The sequence below is a fragment of the Octopus bimaculoides genome, chromosome 2 (genome assembly GCF_046866305.1).
Source record: "Octopus bimaculoides isolate indiv1 chromosome 2, ASM4686630v1, whole genome shotgun sequence".
Taxonomy (NCBI): Eukaryota; Metazoa; Mollusca; class Cephalopoda; order Octopoda; family Octopodidae; genus Octopus; species Octopus bimaculoides.
The window spans coordinates 163,264,075-163,287,206 of NC_142929.1; the positions used below are offsets into that span (position 1 = coordinate 163,264,075).

The following is a 23,132-nucleotide window of genomic DNA, read 5'->3' on the forward strand; positions in this document are numbered from 1 at the left end:
GGTCACGTTATCTTAGTATATCCAGGGTTGCATTCAATATGTCCCTCCTTCCTTTTTTTTAAAACACCAGGGTGTGATTTGCTGGATATTCACTGCACTTTCTAGAGAGTTGAGAAATCACATAGAGACTATGTAGTTGGCTTTGAGCAGTTTTCATTCAGTTCTTTTCTGAGTTTCTTTAATTATTTATTGGGTGTAAATAATAGAGGAGGAGGCAGAGGAAGAGACATAATGGTGTGTACTGGCAGACTTAAAAGCACTTTGAAAATTCCTGAGTGAGTTATTTTCGTGTCTAACAAGCTGGATAGGTTTTCACTAGCATGGCTGTGTGTGTGTCCTGGTGATATGTTCTTTTGGCATGCTGAATGTTTTTTTGAAGATTTGTCTGTTTCACTTAAATTGCTTTGCACATCTGTTTTAGAATAGTTGAAGCCAAATTTCTACTTGATTTGTAAATGGTGTTTTAGTTGGATACATTTTTGCGTTCTTGATTTTTGTTATTACACACTGAAAATTGACAATTTTTTCAATCATGCAGTAAACAAAATAATAATTTTTAATTTTGGCAGGAGGCCAGAGTTTGTAGAGTAGCTGTTTAAACCACCCCCACTCTCACCCGCACTCTCACCCCCAATCTAGTGTATTTAACACATTAAGTCTGTCCTATAAATAGGACACTAAATGAGAACATTAAATAAGTTATATCGCATTGTCTCACCAAGTATTTCCATTTCTACTTGAAGTAAAGGAGTTTTAATAATTATTTTTTTCATTTTAACTTATTTTCAATCATCTGTAAAAATTTAAAAGTAATATTCAGAAATCTAAGTACTCTGGGACTTAGTGGGTTAAGACTACCTTATCCAACATAGCCTCCTCTCTCCTACTTTTTAAAATGGTAGAATAGGATTTGGGAGGTGATTGGCTGTTATTTCTAGTTTGTTAAGTAACAGCATTGAATCTTAGGAACATTGTGACCCAATCACAATGCTCCTATTAGTTTTGTTTGAAATTACATTAATTGATATCATTGCACATAGGTACACTGTTCATAGTTGTTAGTTGTATCATAGTAGCATGTCAGCTGTTTAACTCTGACCTAAGAGTTCAGTCACCCATTCAGGTCAAGATATATGGATGTATATTGTACTGGTTTGAGTTAAACATGTTCTGCCCCAGGTTGATTTTAAGATAGTGTGTGATTTGAGGAAGATTTCAGCAGGTAGAGCAACTATCTAGACTTCCCTCTATTTTGTAGTATTAAATTTATTTGATTTGTGTTCTAGCTATTGCCGTCCCATCATTGTTTGGCATATTACCTACCAATTTAGGACTTTAAATATCTATCTTCATTTTAAAGCTGTAGGCTATGTCCCCTTCTGGCTTAACAGATAGTGAATTAAAGTGCTGAGGGCTTTTTTTGTTTTGTCCAGCATGGCAGGTTTTGGGTTGCCTTTAGCAAAGTTCACTCTGTTGTAAGCATTCTGGTCCAGTCTCTAGTCTAAGGATCACTTCCATTTTTTTCTCCTACCAGTTACAGGTCTTCAAAAATGTCATGGGCATTACCCTTCTTTCTCTAAGTTATTGAAATGTTTTCCATATGTATATTTTTGTTTTCTTGCAAGGTTGGTTGAGTTGTTGGGGCAGATGTTCACCTATCATGTTACCCTTCCCTGTGACAACCCACTCTGCTGTGGTGTTAAAGTAGTTCAAGGCTTCAGATTAACGTCTTATTACATAATGTATTATGGTTCCACAGAACCTGTACTGAACTCCAATTTCTATGGTACTGGTTTTCTGAGACTTCTCTCGTCCTGGATAACCTACAATTATTGACAAGATCTGGTCTCTATTTTCCAGTTAGATAAACTTCAGCAAGCATAGTAATGTTTTGGTCCAAATTTGCAATAACTCGCATTAGAGAAAAAACATGGACTTTAGCTACTAGTTTTCTGATTTACCATGTTATAAGCCACTAAATATATTGAGGATGAGAAGATAGATAAATTGTTTCAGTATAAGCTTGATACTTATTGATCTTGACAGAATGGAAGGCTAAGTCAACCATAGAATATGAATGTTTTGCCAGAGGTTAAACAATTGATATTTGGTACAATAGTTTAATATCTTAAATATTTGATTTTGGTTTTTGTTTTAGTCACCATGGCTAAACCTAGGTTGAAACACTATCTTCATAAACATAGTAAATATTTCTGTGTGTGTGTGTGTGTGTATTTTGTATGATGAAGTTTATACATATACAATCAAGATATCGATTTTTATACAATAATCTGTTGTCTTAGTTTCCCACAAAATGAGTGGGTATTAACAGAACAAGTGACCACTGGTGACATACTTTTTATATAGTAATTTCGAACTTACCTTGTTCGAAAAATATAAATATTTATATAAATTAGTTGTTGATTGGAAGCCTCCTGTGGGTATTGCCTCAAAAGAATATTCCTTTTATGTGAACATGTAAAAATATTTTGGGATATAAAAAAAAATTCTTTCACATTTATATTAAGGAAATAAATTCTAACATTAGTATCAGAATTAAAGCGCAGGTAGCTATTTTAACTGACACAGACTCATAAAGCATTGAGAAGAACGGCAAATATGAAAAATATTTTATTTTTATTTCAAAAAAGTTTTCTTTAAAACAAAATGCGAGAGGAAATATTGGGCAATTCCTATTTAATCCCCCCCCCCCCCCCACTTAAACTATGTCTCAAAAATTAAAACCATCCCTGGTCCTATATGCAAAGTTAGGCCTATATTACATTAACCCTTTAGCATTTAAACACCTATATCTGGCCCAAATATTCTCCTTGTTTTATGTTCAAACCAGCCAGATATAACCTCCCACACTTATTCTGCAATGTCATTTTAAAGATAATGTAATCAAAATCTTGAAACTACAAGATATGCATTTTTAATTCAAAACCATGCTTTACATTTGACAAAGTAATCTGAATGATAAAGAGTTAATGCTCTAAAAACTCTCTTTCTAAATGTGTGCTGCTGAAATTAAAGTTCCTCTAATATGCCCCTGTGTCTTTTATGCCATCAAATGTTAATCACTTGTATAATAAGTGGGAGAGTCGAGTGGCCAAAAGTGTAAAGGTTCTTGCAACTGGACCTGGAGGTAACTGTAGCCTAAGATGTTTTTAGTCCCAAGATAGCCCTGACTGTACAAACTTGTGATCTGATGTTACTAGATTATTGTAACAGAATACCATTAATTAAATTTGTTGTGATTGTGACCATGACCCTGAGCAATTCATTTAGAGGAATTCTTTTTCCTGTCAGCTATTCTTTTTACTGATACATTCAGAGGTAGATTTTTTTTATTGTTATTTTAAGGCAAGTTAAGTCAAGAATAGTTACATATACTGTACTAGGGAGGTGGGTTCCACAGAATAATGTTTGTAGTGAGACTTGGGATTATTATGATGTTGCCAGTACCACCTGACTGGCCCTCGTGCCAGTGGGCATGTAAAAGCACCCACTACACTCTCGGACTGGTTGGCATTAGGAAGGGCATCCAGCTGTAGAAACTCTGCCAGATCAGATTGGAGCCTGATGCAGCCATCTGGTTCGCCAGTCCTCAGTCAAATCGTCCATGCTAGGGAAAGCGGATGTTAAACGATGATGATGATGATGATGATGATAAGGTTGTTCACACTTAAAACCATCGTACAAATATTTAAAAAACAAAAAAAAAAGTACTCAGTTTCTTAATTTTCCTAATATCTATTTTCCTGGAGACTCTTATCTAGAGTATCAGTCTCAACATTCTCTTGTGAATGCAGAACTGCTTAGCAGCAAATATTGCCTGCCAACTGTCAAGGTCAGTTACTATATATTTAAGATGTGGTATGGTTGTACTTACTGCTGGTCTCTTAGGGTCAGTCATTCATCTTATCTGCTAATTAGAGTGTGTGTGCACATGTGTGTATTAATGTAGCTATAAGTTAGGTTCTGCTTTGACATTTTTATAGTCTAGATTCATCACATGTGATTAAACAGTAATTTATTATTAATTGCATTTTAAAAACTTCCTCTATTATTTTGGAATTTTTGGAGTTTGTCTGCAGTTTCTTATCTTATGTTCAGGAAAGTTAATATATTATGCATTTTTCCTTCAAGAAATATAATTATAGTGCTGTTTCTCATATCTTAAGAGCCAATAAAATTGTCTTGCACTTTTCTACACCTAATTCATGACTTCTATTTAGGGCATCATGAAATTCTAGACTGTTATATAAATATTGAATACTTTGTATATTTACAGCGAAGTAAATGACTATAAATGCACTACATGATCAGGAGTTCAAAGTTTGCTATAATTATTTTGTCTGTGCTCTTTAGCCTACTTCTTGGTTTATGATTTTTCTTGAAAGTTGAGATGGTGGAGAGAAACAATATTTAAGATGTCCAAATTTACAAATACTATCATCAATACTAAAGGAAAATGAATATAAAATGGGGAAAAAGAGAGTTGTGAGATCATTTTGAACCTTTTGTTCATTTGCACACATTATGAATTAATAACTCCATGCTGTGTGGATGCTGCATATTATTGCTTTTCACTAGGACTTCTATTTCTTCTGTCAGTTTTTTTTTTTTTTTTTTTCTTTAACACTTTCTTGCCACTAAGGGTATACTAACTACCAAAAACAGGTTTGACCCTTATTCAGCTGATTTCTGATCAAAAGCCTTCCATGATCATATCTTTTGGGGTTTTTTTTTTCTTCCTTTTTTCCAGATTGTATGATGTAATTGGAGACAGATTTGGCTAATGTTTCTAGATAATTGGGTAACCCCTTAATAGAAGTTACTTATTATAATTATAGATTAATGCTGTCAAACAATTATTGCTATCTTAATTAGTGAAACTCAGTCAGGATATTGTTATAGGCTCTGTCACAGTGATCAGAAGAAGCAGCTTTTATAGTATTATAATGCTGTATACTTTGGTTATAAATGCTGCATATTCTAACCAAAATCTATAGCCTTAGCTAGCTGTGTAAATGTACATATTTCAGTGTGTAAGGAACCTGTTGGCATCTGTCTTCTCTTCAATAAATGTTATTGGCTCCTCTATAAGGAATTCTCCCGCCATTTGACAGATTTTATTTTTAATCTTGATGAGTGTCCTCTACACTCTGTAAATTAGGTGATTTTGGAGCAATTTAGTCCCCAACCATAAAACTGATTGTGCAAGGTTGTATGGTGCCAGTATTAGATGGAGCATGACCTGACTTATATACATTATATAATTGGTATATACAGTCATAAATGATCAAGCTATAAATTTATTTATTGCTATATATTGTATGGCTACAAATGAGTGTGCGTGTGTGTGTGTATATATATATATATATATATATATATATATATACATATATATATATATATATGTATATTTATTTATGAGGGTAGAAATTGATATTAATCAATTTGAACCAGTATATATATATATATATATATATATCTGTAAATGATGTACATAACTATAAATGCTATTATGAAACATAGCTATTTAAATAGTAAGTACTTAATAGTTAACATTTTGTTTGTTAGATGATCCAAATGATTTGCTCTCCATTTACATTTTATGAGCTACTGTTACATGTACTCTTTTACAATCTTCTGTCATTCTGTTCTGAATTCTTTCACAATGATTTCCCTATCTAATATGACATGTTATTTCAATTACCAATAGTTCTAGAAATTTATCAATAGGTAGAATGCCAGAGCAGTTTGTCAATTTAACCAATAGTTGCTTTCAACTTGGTTTTTACTAACAACTTGTCTCTGTGAGTATGTAGTGGAGTGTTTTATTTTGATTTTTCTTTTTGCTTTTATCATCAAGTTCAAATCTTGTCTGGTATGCTTTGCTTATCTTGTGTAGCACATTCTATGACTAAGTAACAAATAGGACTATAGCCCTCAAGTCAGTCTCAGTTGTCATTTGTATAATAGTAATATGAATTTCATTCTTAATTGTTGAGACAGAAGTGGTGGTGTTCTAGTTGTACATTAGTGTTATATCTTCAGATAATGCTAATTCTCTCTTAAGATTACAGAAAGAATGATTTTTAATTCTTTAGAAATTCTTTTTATTTTTCTAACTTTTTTGTTTTATAAAATGATTATGAAAATTAGTGGCAAACTGAGTAAGCAATCTTTTGAAAAGACTTAAAATATATTTAGATGTACAAAGCTTAGCCAACATCTTAGGAGCCAACCAATTACATTATCTAATAACTAATATTCTAATGTCTCTGAATTAGTTTCTAATATGTCAAGGTGTTTTTTTTTGTTTTTTTTTCTATTTTAATACAGTGAATCACTGGAGTGTGGCCATACTATGGCCAATACTTTCACTGCATTGAAAGATTTTAATTGATCATATCCACACAAGTACTGTTTCAATGTGACATTTTTTGAACGGCTAATTTACTTGGAGTAAATGAATGCAACTCAATACACTGTTTTATACCATATAGACAGATTGGCCATCCCAAGGCTGAAGTTGAAAAGCACTTGCCCAAGTTGGCATTCATTCAGACGAATCACATAGTTGCAAACTGTTGCAGAACCAGTGTAGTTCATTTTAGATTAATGCCTGTAGATGGTATGTAGGAAGGGAGGAGTGCCAAAGTTCTGGGAGGAAAAGTAGTTCAGGTGATCAGCAGTCAATATGACAAGAAGACAGGTTATAGTTTAATACCAGGTCAGCCCTAATCATACAGACCATTGATCAAAGATGGTCCAGCCAATCATGGAAAGTAGAAAAGCAAAGTCAACCTTCTCAGATTTGTACATGGACTCAAAATTAGGAGGCTGTTCAGTTTTCATAAATTTGATATACAGACTGTTTCTTCATCTTTGAATGTAAGGACTATGGGTTATTGACTACTGAGTGTAAATGGTTGTTGAATTGATCTGATATCTCATGGAAGCGGGTTTGGTATTTTTAGTTCTTAATATGGATATCTGTGGCAGTGTTAAACTTGAGATTAAATTCCCTATTATAAAAGTTCAAGTGTTCTATTGAAGCATGTTGTGTTTGGATGACACTAATATATTCTTGTCGTAGCAACAATGTTTGCTATATGATAAAACTGTCATATAGCAAACACTGCTAACCCTTATCTGTTAGCTGTAGATTATTTTGTGGGTTGAAAGAAACAAATCATCTCCTGTTATCTTGGTATTTGACAATCACATTTGATTGTAGATGATGTCTGTTTTCTTACTTTTACCTCTGTTAATCACATGCAGACCTTTCTATTTGCAAGTATGCAAGTGAATGCTCAAAAATACAAGACTGTGTGACCAGCTGAGGCAAGAATGAGAGGAAAGCAACATAGATCACCTACAATCTAATTATGATCAGGGCACCATTGAAAATCTTTGTAAATATCCTGGAGACAAGTCAGCAATTTAACTTATATGGAAACAAACTTGGAAATGTATGATATTCATTGCTTTTTAAAGTGTAATGGTAAAACTTAATAATTTTGAAAAGGATTAAAACTCTTTGACCAATTTTGCTTAAAACATTTAAAAAATTAATTAATTTTAATTATTTTTATTTGCTTTTGCAGAAGGTGGGATTTTGTTGGGTGCTTCTAGCCTGACTGGACGCTATTGGTATGGTTCTTTGTGGTTCTATGAAATAGCAGCACATGGACCTGATGTTGAAAAGTGTACTGCTGGTGTACAATTGGAGGCTGGCATTGACGATGCCATTTGGATAGACCAGGATAAAACTCTCATCGGCTTAGACACAGGTAAGGTTATATTTGTTGTGCATTAGTGTAAATGCATATATATTGTATAGAAATACACACATCATTGAAAAATGGAATGTGTAAGATTTGCAAAAGCTACAGAGAAATGAGTCTGGTATGTGTGTAATGTTGACTTTTATCAAGGTGAAAAAACTGAAGAGAGGTTGGCCATAATAGATATCAGTATGTAAGAAATTATTGAGCTGATATGGACAGTACATAACACGTCTGACAAAAACCCGTGTTATTTAGCCTTGGCTCAGCCCTTCTGGGGTTTTTTTTATGTACTTGTGGTGGACACACATTGCTTGTATCTGAGACCACATTGCTTGTATTCTTCCTCTTTTAAGGTAATTTTAAGTTGTAGTTTGATGAAAATTTACCTGCTGTTTTTAACTTGTTGAATGACTGTAGAATCTCTGAGGTTTTTTCAAAAAACATACAGGAAGGCAGGAGAACAAGTAGTTGGATCTCTGAATGCTGAATCTTATTAAAAAAAAAAAAAATGTGGATGTGAGATTGGAAATTTTTAATAGTCTTGTCCTATTCATGCCAACATAGGAAAAGATATTAAAATGGATATTAATGAATTAAAGTATATTTGTTCTGCACTGTTGAAATAAATAGTTGTTTATTAGTGATGTATCTGTGTATACTCACTTGGTTCCATTGGTGGTTGAAGTAGAAGAAATTGGCAGCTGTGATGTTAATGCCTTTCCTAACAGTATCAGCAGCTTGAAATAAAATTTCTAAGACAAGGAATTGGAAACTGGGTTGTGTATTTCATTTACTGAAAGGTTATATCATGTACTTGTGTGTCAGTATGTTTCAAATGTTATAGCAACAAAGAAGAGAACCGTTATGTTGTTGTTCCTGCTTGGCATTACCTGACACGAGTTGCTATAACAGAATTGTAGGATATGCAAATGTACGTGTCTATACAACATACATAAAACTGAAGGTTTGGTCACTATTTGAATTTTACACCCCATTATCTTTCAGTTACCTAAAAGATTTAATAGTGAAACTTGAACTTTATATGTTGTGTATTAGGTACTATCTTTCATCTACAAAAGTATAAGCTCTGATTAAACCATGTCTTAAGTAGAGAGCAAATTAAGTTTTTTGTATTACTCTATTCAACATTCTTGTGTGACTTATGTGATTACTGTTCTATATTGCTATAATCCCTTAATCTAATAAAGTTGTTTTTTTAACTTTTGGGACCAAAGGATGTTGCTCTTGCTATTTTACAATATGGATACATTTAGTTAACACTTAAGTTGATTGTATTGACCTCTGTATTTCATTAGTATTCAATTTAATGACCCCTCCCAACGCACACACATAAAAGGATCAAGTTATTAAAAAAATGAAATGGGTGTAGGATGTTTAAGCTTTAATGATCAGATATTCCAGTCGTAAATCATGATCTGACTGGCTTTTTTTTTTTTTTATCCCCTCCAAGTATGAGGACTACATTATCTAAAATGTCCTTCACTTAAGATGGGTAGTTTTTTGGGGGGTTTTGTTTCTATTTTCAAGGCTGTGTCCCATCATGGTTGCAGTCAAATGAATGAAACAAGTAAAAGAGATGGTTTCCCTTTGGCAGATCAAGGGACTCTATAGTAAGCTGATTTGTTAGATCAAGTCTGTGAAGTAACCCTTTAACCTGAAGCAGTTTTCTAAATTTAAAATGCAAACATACCTTTGTGGTTAAGAAGTTTGCTTCTTGACCATACAGTTCCTGGTTCCCATTGTGCAACAAATTAGGAAAGTGTCTTCTGTTGTAGCTTTAGGTTTACAAAGCCTTGTAAATGGAATTTGATATCTGGAAATTGTAGAAGCCTGTTGTTTAAGTATGAGTGGGTGAGAGCATATACTTTGTTTACTCGTAAACATAATGTGACTCCTTTTTTCTCCCCCCCTGCCCTTAAAATCAGTGATGTTATGGTTTTTTCCACAACATGAAACATACTTCTATTGATTTCCATATAAATTGAAGTGTGTTCTGAGAGATTGTTTTTTTCTCATAAACAAAAACAAAAAAAATGCATTGCAACTGTGTGCGTTTTAAAAATTGATATTTGCATGGAAAGATCAATTTCTTAATAGTTCAGTCTGTATATGTGAAAAAAAAATATTCAGAAAGTCTATATTGGAGAATAAGAATACAGTAATATTGCAGTACAGTACCTATTCACCACAAATGATAACTCCTGTGTTAGGTGGTGATGTAATGGGAGTCACTTGGAAGAAGAGTACTTCTGCCCCTGTAGGATGAAGAATATATCCAAATTTGTTAGAAACTTATTGCATTCCATCTCTTGTAACACTCACTGAAGGAATTGACCCTTGTTCATCTTATTTTTGTTATTTTCACTATTGTTGTCATTAGCAACAAAGATTTTCAAGCCTTTGAAGAGTAAATTCTTTAGCCAATAATCTTTGCAGCGAACTGAAATGGTATATGTAGAGCCTCTGTATTCTCTTCAGATTGCTCTTGTTCTCACAAACCTCAACTCCTCATTAGGCAAACTTTCTCAATGAGATCATAACAACTCATCTATATCATCATCCACAATTTCCGTTGTCACAATATCTTGCCAAACTTGATGTAAAATTTCTATTGGTGGAAAATCTATATCACTAGTGCAGAGTGGCCATATGTTTTATCGAAAAACCATTCATAACTGAAGATTCCACATCATCCCATGACTTGTTTTCCACTGCAGTCATAATGTTGAACTTTTTCCAGATGCCTTGGAGATTTTATTTAACTATCTCATCAGAAAGATTTTATTTCACTGGTGGGGCTTGTACATTGCCTAAAAGAAGTAATGTTTTGTTAGAACTATGTTTATCACTGACTTATTCAACATCAGGTCGAAAAAAAGCCCACACTCTTTCAAGAAAGCCCAGTTTCATCAACATTGTACACTTGTTCGGGTGTATAGCCTCTTTCAGCAATAATTTTCTTCAGTTCTTTGGGATAATAAGTAGCAGCCTCTGATTAGTAATGGCAACTAACTCATCAATCATTTTAATACTGTGCAAAATAAGATTCAAACTTAAACCTTTCAGACCAGCTTTTACTAGCATGAAAAGATTTTGCATTTCTACTTACTGCAGATTAACTAACTTTTAGCTTTTGTTTGAATGACCACCAGATAATTTTGGCCGATCCTATCCCATCTCATCACTGATTAACACTTTCAAGAACCATTCCATTTGAAGTGTCTCTTCAGATCTATGAAAAAACAACCGGAGCATTTAATAGAGTAGCTGTTTGAGCACTTGACCTAGTTTTATCTTATTAGTTATTATTCCTGTTGCTAATGTTGCAAGCTTTGTTTTTCACAATCACAATGGCTGAGTATTTCTCCCGGATCAAACCTGTTTTAAACTTAGTTTAACGTCTAGCATAATCCCTTTGATTCTTTTTTGTACTACTTAGTTCAAGTCAAGAATAAGGGTAATCTGCTCTGTTAGTGATTAAATCCAACAGCATGAAGACACATGCGTTTAGGATGTACTCGTGATCATTAGATTGTAGTTTGAATTCCTGGACTTAGCAAAACAATTTCACATTGCTCCAGTCTATTCAACTGGCAAAATGAGTAACCCTGCAACAGATTGGTGTCCTGTCCAGGGGTGGAATCCAGGAAACCAGCCTTATGAGCTTGGATTTTTTTTTTCTTAATCCAACAGCAGATGTGATAAACTAAAAATCCATACTAGTAAAATAATAGAATCCTAGGAAGGAAGTGATGTTGAACATCAGAAACTAGTTGTACTTTTACATTCGAAGCAAAAATTAGAAACTGAAAGGTCTTTGGGTATGTTGATTTGAGGGGGGTAGCAATAAGGTTTTTATGGAAAGGTGTTTTGGAAAAACTTTGATTAAATTTGGGCTCAACTTATTGTTTATAATTTATTCATGCATGTAGAAATTTGTAAACAAGCCTGTAGGTGTTTCTTTTTTGTTAGGTAGGCACAATGTGTGACAAAATTTTTGTTGCTTTTGGTATTATTGGATTTAATACTTTTGCTTTGACAATGAAAAGATCAAATTTATATTATATTTTGTTCCCATTTTTATATATGAACATATACACACCTTGTATATCAGCCCCACATAAGCATATATCTAGAACAAAATTTGAAGAAATTTTATAAACAAACACCAAACAAACTCTACCTCCACAAAACAGAAAATGTAAGATCCCTATATACTAATCAAATTTCACCTAAGCGTAAGAGAAACAACCTTCTATACTAACAAAGCCATGACATACCTGACTAATAATCCCAAACTTACAAATGAAAACAAGAAACACTCTAACAAGTAAAGAAATGACCAGCCTTCTTACCACCTACCTGCATACTGGGGATTAAATCTAGTAGTACCAAAAGCAACAAAAATACTGTCACACCTCATGCCTACCTAACAAAAAAGAAACAGTTCTTCATGCATGAATTCTAAACAATGACATAAACCCAAATTTTATCAATTAATTTCTTTTTCAAAACCCCTTTCTGTAAAAACCTAATTGCTACCCCACTCAAACCCACACTCCCAAAGATGACTTTAACTCAGAGACTATACAAAGGCAAGATTAATTTCTAATACATTGCAGTCCTAACAATGGCTTAGCTTGCTGAAACTTTGAAGTCACTATCAACAACATTCTTGTATAAGTATAATAAATTTGCACTCTAGAAAAGTATGGAGTAACTCATCAGGTTAATGTAAAATTGTTTTTATTATAGCTAATCATAAAAACAAACAATATATATATATATATGTATATATATATATATATATATATATAAGTTCAAAAAAACAACAAAGTGAGGACGTGATACGGATAGTGTTATTGGACGCTCAGGAAAGGAAAGAGAGAGTGTATGACATTTCGGGCGTAGCCCTTCGTCGGAAAGATGGAAAGTTCGGAGAATGGAAGAACGGAGAAAGAGGAAAATGGTACCGATGCCCATGAGGTTACATTATATATATATATATATATATATATATATATACATACGAAGTGTTGGATGAGTATAGAGTGGTAATAAGAAAAGAGGTGACACGGAAACAATATTAGTCTTGCAATGCCTAAGTGTAATGATACATACATATATATAAATGTACATGTCGATTTGCATCCATTTATGTTAAAAACAAAAACTTAATGACTTAATAAATAGAACGGATGTTAAATGATGATGATCAAAAACTGGCACACCATCAGCTATGATGATGAGTTTTCCAGTTGATCCGATCAACAGAACAGCCTGCCCATGAAATTAACATGCAAGTGGCTGAGCACTCCACAGACATGCATACTCCTGATGTAATTCTCAGGGAGATTCAGTGTGGCACAATCTGACAAAGCTAGCCCTTTGAATTACATGTACAACTCACTTTTGCCAGCTGAGTGGACTGGAGCAACCTGAAGTAAAGTCTCTTGCTCAAAGACAAAATGTATCACTGGGAATCAAACTATGTGATTGTGAGCTGATTACTCTAGCCACTTGGCCACATGCCTTCACAGATCAATAAAATAACTAATATGTATATAGATTGGCTTAAATTATTAAAGGCAGTGCTCCCTGCATGGTCACAAGAACCAGACAAAAAATTGAAGCTAAACTGACGTGTTTTTCTTTCCTTCTTTTAGCTGTCTTTTTGTATTGGTTAATGTGTTATTTTAGATTTTAACTGTGTTACACACCATCTCCTCCTTACTGACAGACTGGGAATCGAGTTTAGTAGAGTTACCCGTGTGACACTCTCTACTTCCTTAATCTTTAGATGAGTATCTCTCAAGGGAATATCATTTTTAACAAATACAAAAGGGTTTTGGGTGGAAGACTTTTAATATGAATGCGTATATACTATCTGGGATATTCAATCCAAATTTAAGATTGTGTATAGCATCTCTCAGAAATTCTTTTTTTTTTTTTCTTCTTTCTTGTGTGGTGACACAGAAGAATGCTGTAAAAAGAAAAATGAATTGCAGTACTTGGAGGAAGTTGTAATAAAATCTTTGGTCTTAATATCATATGCTTTATCCTAGTTAATGCACGCACTCATACACCCACACATACATATGTATGGAGTTGAAATTATAGTTACTATGCACATCATAGTTGCTACATTTACACAAGCCAACAAGTTGGCATACATGAATCATTCAGTGTGCTAAAAGTAACAACTAAATTTTCTTTAAATCAGAACCTACCATCACCAATAAGTATGAATTGAGGTTTTCCTAAATACACTTTTATATCTTAATAAAAAGGCTGGAATGCCTTTACTCATGTTTGTCTGCTCATTTCAGAGCAAGCTTAGGGTTACAGAATTATATTTATATAGACTTTTTTTTTTTTACTGCATGTGTGCATGCACACACGCACACGCACACACACACACGTATGTACGTACATTGTTTCACTAGGCTGAAAATCATGATGCAGATGGTTTACAATTAGGACTAAATTTTAAAATCTTTTACTTTTTCTTTCTGTGGAATTTGTTTTTTGGGATTAGTTTGAAATAGATTATTAATCAGGCATTAAAAGTGTTATTTGATATTTCCCTATATATAGCGGCAGGATTTTTTTCTTGCTGATTAAGGAATTCATCATATTTAATACTAGCAGCAAGAAGTACTTAACATTGCTTTAGATTTTTGTATAACTGAAATATGTTACACTATCATCGTCATCAGCATCATCGTCATCATTTAACATCCATGTTCCATGCTGGTCAATGATTGTAAAATATTTCCCTCTTTTAGAAATAGAGAAAAAAATTTCTTTTTATTGGTAAAAAGATTTGTGTAATGCTTTGGGGCATATTCCTAATTAAAATAAGTTTCGATTATGATGTTTTGTGTACAATATTTTTAGTTAGTATTTGCAAATTAATCTATTGTTGAGAAGACCTATCTTATATTTGTCAGGAGGCCCTGTTGTCTCCGGCTTCATTCAGTGCACATCATGCAAGAAACCTTGCATCTCAATGTTTAAACTGATTACTTTAAGACATGTCATTTTCTTTCAAAACAAAGCCTGACAGAAAATAGTTGTCTTCTGAGTTGAACAGGAAGGTTTTTGGAGACAGATTTCCCCCTCTAGTTACCATGGTTGTTACTACTGCTGTTCTCATACAGTTTGTTTTCTCCTACTCTGAATGTTTCACATAGTATTTCTTTGTGGACTAGCTGCTCCTAGCAACAGTATTTGATTTACAAGATATTACACCTCTTGTTAGTCTTAGTATTGTATGGGTTTTTTTCTTTGCCAGAGTACAGGACAAGTTTAGCCCTTTAGCATTTAAACGAGTCAGGTCCAACCCAAATATTTTATCTGTTTTATGTTCAAAGTGGCCAGTTCGAGTCTCACACCAACTCTACAATGTCACATTGCATATGAAAAAGTAATCTGAATGCTAAAGGGTTAAAATGTTGAAAACCATCTTGATTTTGTTAAATATGGCGTTATATCCTTGCTTTTCTCAATCTTCATAGACTTCACTTTCAAGAACACTGAGAGGATAAATGTGTGGGGTGGGGTGAGTAAAACTAAGGGGAAAGTATAGAAGAGAGATATATATGTCAACATTTATCAATCCCAAGTCAATTGGTATATAAAATTAAAATGACTAACGAGAATTAGAAAAATATAAAAGTTTTATAACTAGTTGCAGTAATGCTGTTTAACATTAGGTTAACCCTGATCAAGCAGACCTATGGTCAGTGGTATTCCAACTGTGACCATTCCATCTTTTTTCAGGCAATGTGTCCACTTGGCCACATTATCCAAAACCTTTTTTTTTATGTTGGTTGTGTGTGATTTGAAGAGGACTTGGCTGCTATTTCTAATAGGTTGAAAGATCATGTAAATAAAGCCTTCCATATTGGTGTGAGATTTCCAAGTAGTTTTTGTTGTAAAACACTACAGAGAAAGAGTCAAAAGCAAGATTAAACTGATTACTGCAAAACACTTTCCTAATTAAGTAGACTTATGTTTTACCTTGTGATAGGTATTGATCGCTTTGTATAGCCACAGTTTGACTGTCTAGTGCCAAGTTACACCTGAAAAAAGGGGATGACAGTTTCTTTTGAGTAATCAGTGTAGTTTACTAGCAAGTAATAAGTAGTTTAAACCCCGTCACTGAGCCTACTGCATCTGTTGGTGTTACTGTTTAGTATCATTTATATTAACCCTTTAGTATTCAAAGGGAAGATTATTTTTACTGGATATGGTCGGTTTAAATGCTACAGGGTTAAAATCTTATTTAATTATTCTGTCAATCCTTGTCTGTTATGTTTATATTTTATGTGTATGCCCTTTAAATTTTGAACAGAAATTATGAAATTGCCTATTATTATCTTAAGAATTGCTTGATTTTCCTATTTTTGTGTTATGTGAAATAGTTTTGCATATAATTTTACAGGTGGCATTGCAGTATGGCAGCTGGTGGATAACTATAAGACCTTTGTACAAATGTCTGCTTCTGTGGAACATGATAGTATTGTAACCACTGTTAGTTCTTTTGCTGATTCCAAAAAAGTGTTGTCTGCTAGTCATGACAAATCGTAAGTATTATTATTATTATTATTCAGTAGTTTTATTTTTATAACGTGCTTTCACTTCACTACCGAGCGCAGCTCTGTGCGCCTTGGGTATGTGCTGTGGTTTGCTGTGGTGCTCTTATGTTTACTGTATTGAAAGTGTTTTGCGTAGAATGTGTGCAGTACCCAGTAGTGCAATTTTCTGTATGTTATATATATTTGTAAGTCCTGGTGTTTTTGTTATGTATTTGTCTGAATATTTTTTTATTATACCTAAGGCACCTACTATGATAGGAATTGTTTCTGTTTTTAGATTCCACATTCGAGTTATCTCTATTTACAGGTCTTTGTATTTTGAAAGTTTTTCCATTTCTTTTAGAGAAACGTTGTCATCTGCTGGTATTGAAACATCAATTAGAAGGCATTTTTTTCCTTCATGATCTTTGACAACTATATCTGGTCTATTTGCCTTAATTTCTCTATCTGTGTGTATTGGCATATCCCAGAGTATGGTTGCTTTCTCGTTTTCTGTGACCTTTTCTGGCGTGTGTTTATACCATCTTTTTTCTGTTGCTATTCCATAATGTTGGCATAGCTTCCAGTGTATATAGGTCCCAGCTCTGTCGTGTCTGTGAATATATTCCTTCTTAGCCAGGACTGGGCAGCCAGAGATAATATGATTTATTGTTTCTTGTCGATCTCCACATATTCTACAGTTACTTGTTATATTTCTTTTCATTATGTGTTTTTGGTAAGTTCTGGTGGGGAGGCTTTGGTCTTGTGCAGCAATTAAAAATCCTTCAGTCTCTGCTTTGAGTCCTGAGCTTCTCAGCCATTGCTGGGATTTTTCTCTGTCTATTTCTTTCGCATTTAGTTTAGCCCAGTATTTACCATGTAGGGGCTTTTCTTGCCATCGTTTTATCATGGTCCGTTGCTGTTCTAGTTTTAGTTTGGATTTCATTTGTTTTATAGCTTTTGTTGTTTCTTCTTCTTCTTCTTCGTATTTGTTAGGTAGATTGATTTCTTGTTTGTATTTGTCAGCTTCCTTAAATACTGAAAACAGTTTTTTGTTTTGCTCGTGTTTTGTGGCTATTTGTATTAGTTTCCCTTGCTTCTGGAGTAGGTATTTTTGCAGTCCTATGGTGGTTATTTTATAATAGTTTTCTAGCTGTATAAGACCCCTGCCACCTTCTGTGCGTTGTATATATAGCCTTTCTATGTCAGATTTTGGGTGGTGCATCCTATATCCTGTCATTATTTTTCTTGTTTTCCTGTCTATTTTACATAGTTCGTTTAGTGTCCAGTTAAGGATGTTGTAGCTGTAGCTTATAACTGGGACAGCTAAAGTGTTGATACCCATTATCTTGTTTTTAGCATTGAGCTCTGTTTTTAGTATTGATCTAACTCGTCTATAGTACTCTTTCTTTATTTTTTCTTTCATTTGTGTATGTTGTATCCTATCTAGTTCATTGACTCCTAAATACTTATATGATTGGCTTTCGTCTAGTTCTCTTATTTCATTGGCTTTATCTAGTGTTATATTGCTACTTTTAACTAATTTTCCTCTTTTCAGGGTTGCTTTGGCACATTTTTCTAATCCGAATTTCATTTCTATTTCCTTGGTAAAGCCGTGTACTGTCTGTAGTAGTGTTTCTAGCTCTTTGTCGTTTTTTGCATATAATTTTAGGTCATCCATATATAGAAGGTGGCTGACTGTTTTTCCATAGCATTTGTAACCGCATCCAGTTCTATTTAGCAATTCTGTTAAAGGTGTGAGTGCCAGGCAGAACAGGAGTGGAGAGAGCGTGTCTCCCTGGAATATTCCTCTTCTAATGGGGATGGCTTTCGTTTTCACAAGTCCCTCTTTTGTTTGGAGCTGTAGCACTGTCTGCCATTTGTTCATTGAGTGCTCTATGTATTTTATGATAATTGGTGCCACCTTGTTTATGGCTAGTGTTTCCAGAATCCACGTGTGGGGAACACTGTCGAAAGCCTTTTGGTAGTCCACCCAGGCCATACTGAGGCCTTTCTTCTTTCTGCGGCTGTCTTCAGTTATGGCTTTATTGATCAATAATTGATCTTTACAGCCGTATGAGCCCTTGCAGCATCCCTTCTGCTCTTCTGGAAACAGGCTGTTATTTTCTAGGTGTTTACTCACTCTCTGCGATATTATTGCAGTAAAGGCTTTGTAGATCGTAGGGAGACAGGTTATAGGTCTATAGTTTTGTGGTTTCTCCGTTTCCGTGGATTTGGGGATTAAGATGGTTTTCCCATTTGTGAGCCATTCAGGCATTGTTTCTGGATCTGCTATTATGTTGTTAAAGTTTTCTGCCAGCTTTTTATGCATTGCTGGCAGGTGTTTTAACCAGAAATTGGGGATCTTGTCGTGTCCAGGTGCTTTCCAGTTGCTTAGTCTTTGCAGTGTCTGGGTGACCTCTTCAGTTGTTGTTGTTATTATTATTATTATTATTATTATTATCACCATCATTATTTATAATGGGATTTTTAGCAGTGTATTTTGACTTAGTTTGTGTGTAGTGTACCATAGGGGAAGATGGCTTTGTAGGCACATTTACAAAGCTTTTTAGTATTGCCAAGCAACAAATAGTTTAATATCTTACCCATTCAAAATTCTGCTATTGCCATTCAATCTCTTAAGTTGATCTAAAAGTTTAGTCTGTATGTTAAGCAACAAATTCCTCAGTTGGTTTATTGCATTGGACTAAAAACTTAAAGATCTGATTTAATAACTTGTAAAAATTTACAAACTGGATTAGATCCAGTCTAAGAACTTCTGAGATTTTATTTTTTATATATATTATATCAATTAAAAACAATTTTGTTTTGGGATTTTCTGTTTGATTTTAAAAGTGATAGTGTTATAAAATATTCATTTTAATATATTGTGCAACGTCGGTGATGGCAATTGTGATGTGTATAATTTTGTTAATACCCACTTACACATAGACATATTTATTTTCTGCATATATGTGTAGAAAGTTTTGAATATCCTTTCTTCTTCTATAAAGTAAATATGAATTTAATGAAATGTCTTTAAGCGTTCTTCTGAAGAGATCTAAAATAGCAGATATATAAAAATGTTAAGGATGGTATAATTAAAGGAAAAATTTAACTCTTTAGCGTTTAAACCAGCCATATCCTGCCCAGATATTCTACCAGTTTTATATTCAGACTGACTAGATTCGGCTTCTCATACCTACCCTACAATGTCATTTTTAAAATATACATTCACATCACTGAAGTCTCAAAGCTACAAGATAATGCATGATTAATTTAAAGCAAAGTGAATAAATAAGCATTAAATTAGACAGTTTGAATGCTAAAGGGTTAAGGTCATTAAAATAAATGCAGAAATAAAAAGAAAAACATAATGGACAGAACCCTATAGTGTAGCTGCAGTTTGAATTGCAAGACAGATTGCATTAGTTATGTTCATGTGCAGTTTTGATACATTGGTGAAAGTGAACAAAACTACAATTATTTATAAATATCAGATGAGAGTGGACTACAATGCATTTTTCCTATCAATTTGTCAAGTTTGTGGTGTGCATCTCAGAACAACAGTCAAGTCAAACCAAAGCTTCCTAGTGTAAGCTCTTTCTCCACTGTTATACTATTGAGAATAAATGAATGTTAACAAACTATAATCAATAGTCAATCTCAAAACATACAGAACCACATATTAAATTGTTGAGTTTTCTGAAAATTATTGAAAAGGAACCAACCCCAATTTTATTATTATTAAGGTAACCAGCTGGCAGAATCATTAGCTCACCCATTGTTACGTTGTGCCTATAGTAGAAAGGATTATTATTATTATTATTTTTTTAATATATTTCAGTGTCAAAATCTGGGACCTTGAAACACTGAATACAACCACAACTTATCGAGGTAGGTTTTTCTTTATCTTTTTTTTTTTTTTTTTTTTTTCCCCCCCCCTGAATTGCATGGCATTTCTTCCATTGGTGTGGATAAATTTTGATAGTAAGGAATCTACTTGCTGACTTCTTTTGGTTATTAAACATTTTGCTTGCATCCCTTGTCCTCTTTTCTTTCTATTTCTCTTAAGTAAAACTTCTCATTCTCAGGAATTATAAAAATAATATTTGAAGCAATGCTGATTGTTCCATTTTTTATATTTCTTTTGTGGTGGTGACTTCTAGATCATTTCAGAAGAATGAGTTTCAAACTCAGTCCCAGCTGCTTATAAAATTTTCATACAAGTGGTGTTCAGCTGCTGTGATTTACATACTAAACGAGTTAATCTAGAGGCACAATTCCTTCACAACTGAACCACAGTGTGTGTGTGTGCATACATCATGCATGCATGAGATAGCTTTTTCAATTCAATATTGTTGATAACCTCTGTTTTTAAAAACAATCATGTCTTACCTATTGCTACTTAACTGCAAAGTGGAAGTGGAATGTATTATTAACTAAATTAAGGCATGATCTGTATAAAACCTTGACTAGACCAAATAGCAATGTTTGAACTCGTGACCATCATCATCATCATCGTTTAACGTCCGCTTTCCATGCTAGCATGGGTTGGACGATTTGACTGAGGACTGGTGAAAACCAGATGGCTACACCAGGCTACAATCTGATTTGGCAGAGTTTCTACAGCTGGATGCCCTTCCTAACGCCAACCACTCAGAGAGTGTAGTGGGTGCTTTTACGTGCCACCAGCACGAAAGCCAGTGAGGGGGTACTGGCAACGGCCACGCTCAAAATGATGTATTTTACGTGCCACCTGAACAGGAGCCAGTCCAGCGGGACTGGCGATGAACTCGCTCAAATGTCTTTTCATGTGCCACTGGCACAAGTGCCCAGGAAGGCGACATTGGTGAATAATACATTAACTTCACAGACACTCTAAAATAAAATTTTTCACCAGTCATCTTGGTTGAGAGACCCATGTCTTCCTAAGTTAATCAACCACGAGTAAATTTATATAATTTCTATAGGGGAACATGCTTTTCTTTAAGGTCCTTAGCAACACAACTTGGCATGATTCACTATAGGAATTGAAAGTATTTATTAAAATAAAATTTTGTCATCATACTTATTTATCATTATTTCAATCTCTACTCATTTACACTCTCTCTCTCCATTTCTCTCTAGAGAGGTCTTTATCGCATGTCATCTTGTTTTAGAAAGTGCCTGCCTACTTATTCTTTGGTGTAACTCTGCCATAAGTACCTTCTGTTCCAAGTCAGTGATTACCCATGACTTTTGCAGAGCTTCTCTCACTGTTGTAATAATGTTCTGCTTGAACTTTCATAAGGTGATACTTGTGTGCAGTAGCTAGAATCTGTGCTACCCAGGGTGGTCCTTGAAAAGTGCTATTAAAAAAAAAATGCCACCCACAATATTGTTGTTGTTTTGTAGGTTCAGCACCTATCAGAACAGAAGTATATTATTTCTCTCAAGAGAATGCTTAGTTTTAGGCACTAAAATTTTGGCAATCTTATATGTTGTGAAGTATGTAGTGAGATTTTACTTTTAGCTGTGTATTTATCAAGGGCAGGGATGTTTCACTGTAAAACGTCCTTTGATATACTTATCCCAATCATTCCTTTCTAGTCACTGCCCATATTTCTCTGCATCACAACTTTCAAATACATTTTTATTTTTACTTTCTATCATCACCGTTTAACGTCTGTCTTCCATGCATGCATAGGTAGGATGGTTGATAGGAGCCAGCCAGATAGAAATCTACCCAAGGATATTGTATCTGTTTTAGCAGGGATTTTACAGCTGGCTGCCTTTCTTAACACCAACCACTCCACAGAGTGAACTCAGTGCTTTTTTATGTAGCACTAGCACAGGCAAAGTTAGTTTTGGAAAGATTTTTACAGCTGGATTCCCTTCCAAATACCAATCACTATATCCTTTTCGTGATCTTGTATCAGTGTTAGGAATCAACACTTACATATAATTGAAGCATAAATTATTGACAGACAGTTTGTATAAAAGAATTAGAGGAGAGTGTTGTGTGTGTAGCACTTTCAGAATTAATTATATAATCTGAGTTGCAGAATTTATCCGCATACATTGCATCTTAGGAACAGACTGTTCCGTTGATAGATACATCCTTACTGACACACAAATATTTTATATGGGTTACAAAATAACATTGTCAGAAATAATTGTTGTTTGTCTTTGTTTTAATGTTTCATTAATCCTCCAGGGTATACAATTTAGCTAATCCATATATTGAGGAAAAACCCAGAGCCACAAACTTACCAGATTTGTTTTAGATTTGCATACAGTTGTTCATTATTGTTATTTAATTTGTATATGCCAGTTCTGTTTATGGAATACATCTCTATCTGTATGTATAAATCTACGTATGTTAAGAACAAATTGTTATACAAAATAGTAAAAGATAAAAATTAATTATTTATAAATAAAATAGGGGCCAATGGTTAGATTAATTACTTGAGTACCAAACAATATTCCTTGCAATTAGTTCAATTTTTCTGCATTCTAGTATCAAAGTTAAGTTTGGCTATATTCCTATTGAGGTGGATGAAATAAGTACCAGTTATGTAATGGAGGTTATGAGGAGAGCCTATATCCTTTTTGTGGTCTTATATCAGTGTTAGAAATCAACACTTATGTATATAATTGAAGCATAAATCATTAAATGACAGACGTGTTTGTATAAATGCCCAAAAGCAGTACAGGTTGATATTGAGAAAATATGTGGTGG

At 33.9% G+C, this 23,132-nt stretch overlaps 1 protein-coding gene across 1 annotated transcript in view; it reads left to right on the forward strand.

Moving 5' to 3' along the window:
• LOC106871722 (methylosome protein WDR77) overlaps positions 1-23,132 on the forward strand; it is a 112,063-nt gene that overhangs the window by 31,783 nt on the left and 57,148 nt on the right. Inside the window, exons 2-4 of the mRNA XM_052965682.2 lie at positions 7,623-7,808; positions 16,276-16,417; positions 20,256-20,305. Coding sequence (XP_052821642.1) covers positions 7,623-7,808; positions 16,276-16,417; positions 20,256-20,305 — 378 coding nt within the window. The remainder of the gene's footprint in view (positions 1-7,622; positions 7,809-16,275; positions 16,418-20,255; positions 20,306-23,132) is intronic.